This window comes from Anthonomus grandis, chromosome 9 (assembly GCF_022605725.1).
Source record: "Anthonomus grandis grandis chromosome 9, icAntGran1.3, whole genome shotgun sequence".
Taxonomy (NCBI): domain Eukaryota; kingdom Metazoa; phylum Arthropoda; class Insecta; order Coleoptera; family Curculionidae; genus Anthonomus; species Anthonomus grandis.
The window spans coordinates 22,099,628-22,107,517 of NC_065554.1; the positions used below are offsets into that span (position 1 = coordinate 22,099,628).

General features: G+C 33.7%; 1 protein-coding gene across 1 annotated transcript; it reads left to right on the forward strand.

The window, feature by feature from the left end:
* Window positions 1–5,749: 5,749 nt before the first annotated feature.
* LOC126740586 (uncharacterized) lies at window positions 5,750–7,582 on the forward strand. Its single transcript, XM_050446671.1, has 2 exons — window positions 5,750–7,322; window positions 7,448–7,582. Exons 1-2 carry the CDS (start codon window positions 5,750–5,752, stop codon window positions 7,459–7,461), a joined length of 1,587 nt encoding a protein of 528 aa, XP_050302628.1. The 3' UTR covers window positions 7,462–7,582.
* Window positions 7,583–7,890: the final 308 nt, after the last annotated feature.

A 7,890-nucleotide genomic window follows, 5' to 3' on the forward strand; every position in this document is an offset into this window, starting at 1 on the left:
CGCGTTGCCATATTGACGTTTAATCCTGATAAGACTCTTGGAGAAGTGGACAGTGGTTGGAATTAATGGCATTTAAGTTTTCTTAGCGTCAAGCTGGGTCTTTTATGGGGCCTCTATGGTAAAATAATTGAGAAAACAGTAGAAAAAGTACTGAGATGTGATAAGGATTAATAATGGATGTATAGATGTGATCTTGACAGTAAATTTTTATTATTTATTTGATTTTTTCAAGAGCTTTATATTGTCAAAAAAGACAACTTTCTTTTAGGCATAGGCCAATGACGGATTACCCAGAATACTTTTCATCCTTCAACATAATAATTTAGGTTAAAATTTCTTTAGAATTATCAATTATAGCCCAATAAATCATCTGTAGTAATTCTATATCGACCACAAAGGGCCAAAAACGTGGTCAAACCAGTAGCAGTGCCGAAATCCTACGGCCGTGAAAGCAATAAGGGGTGAAAGTGCGGTTATGGTGCGATAAATCAAATTGATGTTTTTATGGGTCGAATATTCCGAAATATTACCGAAATTGGGCCCGGGGTTAACCGTGCCATAAATCCTATAATAACTGGGCCCAATTTTCATAAAGCCTAAACAGGAATCGTAAAAAAATATTGCGAATCTGCCCTTTTATTCGCAGCTGGGTATCTCGAGTGTTTATAATTTTACAACAGTTTCAAGATTATATAGGATAACCGCTTATAAATTAGCATTTACTTAACTGCATCTGTCCCACGTTAGGACATGAGGGCCCGAAGGCGCAATATATCCACCTCAAAAGACAAAAATACCAATTCCCTATACCATCCTCTAATTGCGAAATGTCCAACGTTTCAAGAAAATAAATGTTTCCCACATATAAACGTATGAAATTTAATTGTTTCTCATGTATTTCAGTTGCCCTGGCTATAACGGCGCTATTTGTAGAACAAGCGGATAAATGGTTGTTTTACAGTGTACAAAACATTTTTTACTTGTTGTGGAAAGTCGGTAATATGCATTAAAAATTCTCAGCACTTATCTAACAGGGTATCCCAGGAAAAACTAATTAGCCTGAAAATTAATTTTCTAGCTATAATTTTATTGAAGCGTAATGTTTTTGTTATCTATTTACTAGTACAAATCTATTTTGTTCTTGGAAATTTTGTTTTTTTCATGTTATTGCCGTCCTCTTTAATACCTGACTGATTCATATGGATTTTATACATTTTCATTTCTATTGTGTCACCTCTTACGTCTATAATATCACTTTCTCTCTCTATCATCAAGAAGTTATCAGCAAATTGTATTTTTCTCACAGTTTATTTAATAGGTACGAAATATCATTTTATTATAATCCTTCATGACACCTCTTACTGAGATGATGATACCGATCTAAAAATCGAACATTCTACTAGTACTGATTTCTTACATTCTATATTTGAAAATTAAACTAAAGATTGTAATAAGTTCTTATATGTTCCTTTTTCATTTTTTCAACCTAATTTTTTCAATTAAATAACATCATTTTATTATCATCCTTTCTGAAACCTTAAACTGATTTTTTACTTTATTGGAAAATAACCCAATAACACCCTTTTCTATCATTAAGATGCATTTATTCTTATTAAGTTTAGGTATATGAGAGAACATTGGCGTATGCTCTTAAGTAGTCGCAGTTGTGAAAAATGCTGATGGAATTCATCATTCAAGCAGACTTATTCCTGTATGTTTACAAAACATTTGTGAAACATCTTCTGCCAATTTGACCATGGATCAGAGTAATTAATGGCGACATATTATTAAAGAAAATTAAGATGTATTTTGGTTGCACGATAATGACCTGGAAAGTACTAATTTGTGGTAGCATTGAACACTGAAAATAATACTCCGATAAGACAAGCATCTGGAAAGATTCCAATAGCTAAACAATAGCCAATAGGGTGGGTCGTTTTTTATACTTTTTCTTTAATTTTGACAGAACTGTGGTTTAAAAACTTGCTATTGTAAAATAATTTCGTGCCAATTAAAAAAAAAAATCATCAGCATTTGCACCCCCTGCTACCCGCCCAAAAAAAACAAAAAAAAAATATAAAAAGAAAATAATTTGCCTGTGCTATAAAATAATGTAATATAGTCCCCTAATTACGCAAACAAAATATTATTAAATTGTAGACATCTTTTACTGCTATATATTTACTGACCACCCATCCACCCAACTATATGAGCAATTTTTAATTTCTTACTTCATAGTCTGATTTGGTAATAAACTTTGGCATCTGGCTTCTAGATGCTGTCGTTGTACGTATCCAACTATCTCTGTTAGTAAACCCACATACGGCCGACGATGCCTCTGTCACTAATTTGACACATCTTTCAACAGCCTGCGTATGGCAGGGTAACTTCCATAAATCTCCCTCTGGATAGCTGCTAGTTTTAATAAATTCTTCAATTTCTTCATCAGACAGATGCTTCGTCATTGGTGGCTCTGTTACTTTGCGCTCTTGCCAATTTATTAAATCAATATATGATTCCGCTTCAAAATTGAACTTGGGAATTTCAAATTTTCTTATCGTGCTATTCAAATTTACAGTATAAATCGTATAAATATTTTTGATCGCTACTTAATTCTTTTAAATTCACCTCAGGCAAATTAACTTTGATTGTTTCGTAGCACACGATAGGTAATCGCTCACATGTTTCAATAAGTTTGCCAATAGAACCCGAGAATGATAATGGTCCTGTGATATTTCCGTCCAGATGTTGAACCAAACGTCGCAATGGCAACTCGTTTGCATGTAGTTGACATATTAGCCATTGCAAAGGTCGTTTAAGATGTAATTCCAACAAATGTATTACACCACTGTGAGGCCCAGTGTTATAATGATAATTATTATGATAAATTATAATGACAGTAGCATCGCAGCCAACCGCAACTAACTCGCTAACTAATACTTCATTTTCGGTTAAATATGTTAGAATCAGTACCGTTTTCAGGTATTACGTGCTACTATATAGTCGCTACCTGGTTCCTTTAATAACACTATATGTTCTTCGACAATGATTTTCCTAGATGACGATTCACCCTGTTTTTTAATGTGAAGAGTTCTATCTTTGCGTCCATCAAAATAGAGAGCTTGAAGACTAGTACCATCTTTTATTATATTTTTTTGTAAATCAAGCCTTTTTCTTTGTCGATCTAATTTGGACTTGTCTATTACATAAGATTGATCAGTTTTGGATATCAATCCAACATCTTCCAGAACTGCACTGGCGATCATTGCTCCTTTTCTACTTGATAATCTAGCTCGGTCTATTGCTTTTGCTAATGCAGGAAAGTCGAGGGTTATGCCCGAAGAAGTTGACGGCTCTGGTTCGAAGTCTGGTTCGCTTTGCACTGATATATCTGATAGATTGCCTTGTTCCATTTTTTTTTATGGAACAACTGATATTAGTATTAGCCTCATCACAAAATTTTTGAAGGGAGTTCAATTACGTTCCGTACGTTTCGTACAAATTTACCTGGCTGGGAGGCTTAACGTTGTTTAAATTGAACAAACATTTTTGTGAGTGTGTTTGAAGCTATTTTAGTTGTTTGAAGCAGCAGTCTTTAATATTATAAAATTTTAAACAAATTTTTTTTAGGGGTCGGGCGGGGGGGAGATGTTAAGATAATAAAATTTAAAAAAAGTAAAAAATTGGTATTCATTATGGACCATTTGGCAACTTTTTTTACTACAGGCATAAAAAACCTAGAGAACCGATCCACCCTACTAAACAAGGTGTTTTCCTTAATGCTTCAAAACAATCACGTTCACAATAGTTTTCAATACTGAATCTGAAGAGTGGATACTGGCAGGTAAAAATGCATCTAGAAGATAATAAAGGAACTGCATTCTCAACAGGACTTTGGCAGCTTACAGTCATGCCGTTTGGACTTTCTAATGCTTCAATCACCTTTGAAAGATTTATGGATGCTTATGTATTAAGGTGAAATGACTTGACATGCTTAGTTTATGTGGATTATGTCATTATACTTAGAAAAATATTCGAAGAGTTTTTAACATATCCGATTCCTGGACAAAATTCTTATTTTGGATACAGTTAAAATATTATGATAATAGTGATCAAGTGATAGCTTATTTCAGTAAAACGCAGTTCATTTAACTCGTATGGTCAATGGTTTATTCTTAGGACTAACCATGCTTCTCTGAAATGGTTGTTTCAGTTCAGAAACCCTGAAGGACAAATAGCAAGGTGTTTTTAACGACTAAAATAATATTATTGTACAATAAAATATAGGAAAGGCGAATATAATTAAGAATCCCGAAGCTTTATCAAATTTCATTCTTCGTATCGTATCGACCGGCAGCATTGTCATTTCGCTCCGTAATTGCTCACAGTTTTAGTGTGTTAAGATTAATAGCAGAAATAAGAAATTTTCACTAGTAGTGCTTTGTAAGACTGCCAATCCAACGCCATATGTTGTTACTTGATTAGTGAACAGTAAATGTGTTAAAAGAGTGATTTAAGTGCAAACAATAGACCAAATATGTCTATATGTGTTTTTTGTGAGGAATCTATACCATCACGAAAAAAACTGCCATGTAGTGAATGTAAAAACGCTTCGCATATCAACTGCGTTCACAAGTCCGTCGATGTTGCCAATTTGATTTCTGAAGTAAGAGGTTTATCCTGGAAGTGTGATGAATGTGTTTCAAAATGTATTTCCATTGACCAATCACGTTTAAAACTTCTCGTAAATGAGCATGTACAATCATCACTGGCTTCTATTACTGCTGCTTTTGAATCCCTAAAATCTGATTTAGTTACTGTAATCTCTGAGAAGATCTTAAGTGTCAAGTCGGCGACTACTGCACCGGTGAGTTATTCAAGTATAGCAAAAAATAACACTCAACCTGCTGTCTTGGTAGTGCCAAAGAACCAAGCCCAGACCACTGAAAAGACCAAGGAAGATATAACCCATCGAATTAACCCATCGGAATTGAATTTACAGTTAACCAAAGTAAAAGCGGTTAAAAATGGTTCCATTGTCGTAGGCTGTAAAAGTCAGGAAGAAAACAAAAAGTTTAGAGAGATGGCTCAAGAAAAGTTAGCTGATTCCTATGAAATTAAGGAGCTTCACGGAATTAGTCCTAGGGTTCGTATAGTAGGTTTTAGGGAAAATTATAATAATGACGAATTTCTTAATTTAATTAAACAAATAAATAAAGATGTATTTTTTTCTGAATCCATATGTAATGTTTTTAAAATATGTACGACAAAAAAAAGTGACAAGGTATTTCAGGCTGTTGTTCAATTAGATAGAGCGACATATGATAGGATCATAAAGGTGGGCACTGTTTTTGTGGGATATGATGCGTGCTCTGTATTTGATGGTGTTGAAGTAAATCGCTGCTTTAACTGCAATGAATTTAACCATTCTTCAAAAAATTGCATTAAAACTCAAATTTGTCCCAGATGTAGTGAAAATCACTCAGTAAAAGAATGCAAATCTTCCACATTAAAATGTTCTAATTGTATTAATCATAATTCTCATAATCGTGGCAACACTGTCAAATCGGATCATGCTGCTTGGGATATATCGGTATGTTCGGTTTTCAAGAATGCGTGTGCAAAACTACGGGCAAATATTCTCGGCCAATAGCAATTAATTGATAATTTCATAGGTCAAGGTGCTGCTTCTGTAGCTGCCCATCTAACGATTTTGAACTATGCTCCTGCATTGACCCCGCCCGTATTGATGGCGCCTACTGCGAGCAACCAAAATTATTATACTGCACCGAGTACCGGACTTAGTAAGCGCTTTTTGATCTATTATCAGAACGTACGTGGCTTGAGAACAAAGACTGCAGATTTATTAAATAGCACCTCTGCGTGTTGGTATGATCTAATGGCGCTTACTGAGACATGGCTCGATTCGTCAATATCTGATGGTGAGGTGGTTGCGGCTGTGTACAATGTCTTTCGAGCCGATAGAGATTTTCTAAATACGGGAAAATCACGAGGTGGGGGCTGTCTGATAGCCGTTAATAAAAAGTTTAATGCTTTTAAAATAGATGTAAATCAAAGTGTTGATCTTGAACCCGGTATAGATATTGTTGGTGTTAAGATTGTATTAGATTTCTCGTCAATTTTAGTTTTTGCTGTATATCTTCCTCCTCCAGTATCTCCTGAAACTTTGGAAAATCTGTTTGAGTGTCTAACATCCCTTGACTGCATTTTTGGTAATAATATTTGCATATTGGGTGATTTTAATCTACCTAATTACGTTAACTGTAACAATTCTCAAGATAAGCATATTTTAATACTGCAAAACTTTATAACTTTTCTTAATTGCAATCAAAGCAACTCTATACAAAATTCAAATAACAGAATTCTTGATTTGGTCATAAACAATAATGAAAATTGCATAGTGGATAAATCTTTGGATCCGTTGTTAACCGAAGATACTCACCATCCTGCTCTTGATATTTCGTTAAAATATTGCCACTCTATGAATTTCAAGCGTAAGACACTTTTTAACCTACAAAATGCATTTAACTTTAAAAAAGCTAATTTTCCTAATTTATATGATGCCTTTTCAAAAACTGATTGGTCATTTATGGAAGCTACGGTTTCTGTGGAGCATCAGTTTAAGGTCTTTTATGATTTAATATTAAAGGAATTGGACAGTTTTGTACCAAAATATCCTAATATACCTAGGAGAAATTTTCCACCTTGGTTCACAAATAGTATTATAAGGGATATAAAGCTTAAGAGTTTTCATTACAACAAATTTAAAAAATATGGAAGAACCGATGATATAAACACGTTTAAATTGTTACGCAATAAATCTAAAAGAGATATATCTAAATCTTACTATCAATACGTTTCAAATGTGGAAAGCAGTATCATAAATAATCCTAACAAATTTTGGAGTTTTATAAAGAATAAAAAAAATACAAGAGATATTCCTAAAGATATGTTTTACAAGGACACTCCTATAAAGGGCACCCTTGAAATAGTTAATTCCTTCGCTGACTACTTTAAACGATCTTTTTTAAATAATAATTTACACCCTAATTCTCATCATACCCCAAATAACTCTCTTAATATAAATATTTCTTGTTTTTCAGAACGCGAAGTACTCAATGCTTTAAACAAATTAAAACCTAAATTTACAACAGGACCGGATCTTATTCCTGCATTTATTATTAAGGACTGTAGGCATATACTTGTAAAGCCTTTACTTGTTTTGTTTAACAACTGTCTTTTATCGGGGTCTATTCCCGCATTATGGAAAGTTTCCAAGGTTTGTCCTGTATTTAAAAAAGGTAATAAGTCCGATATATGTAATTATAGACCTATATCCATAATTTGCAATTTTTGTAAAGTTTTTGAATTTTTAATTCACGATAGAGTTTTTCCATTAACCAAAAATATTATTATTCCCCAACAGCACGGATTTTTTAAAGGAAGGTCTACGAGCACAAACCTTTTGCTTATAACTCAGAATATTGCTGAGGCAGTTGATAATGGGGAACAGATGGATGTTATATACCTGGATTTTAGCAAGGCTTTCGATCAATTGAATCATAGTTTAATTGTTGATAAGCTTAGTAATTTTGGATTTTCAGCTGTCTCTCTTCAATTGTTTCGCTCATATCTATGTGGTAGAAGTCAGTACGTGGAGTTATACGGCGAAAGGTCAAGCTCCTATGATGTAGTTTCTGGTGTCCCGCAGGGATCTGTGCTTGGACCGCTACTGTTTAACTATTTTATTAACGATATTGGTGATAAATTGGATTGCGATTTTTTACTTTATGCAGACGATATCAAGTTATATAATAAAATAAGAAATCTCGCAGATTGTCATAGATTGCAGTATAATCTTGACTTGGT

Coding starts and splice junctions, on each gene's coding strand:
- LOC126740586 (XM_050446671.1), top strand. CDS start 5,750: ATGGCGCCTACTGCGAGCAACCAAAATTATTATACTGCACCGAGTACC.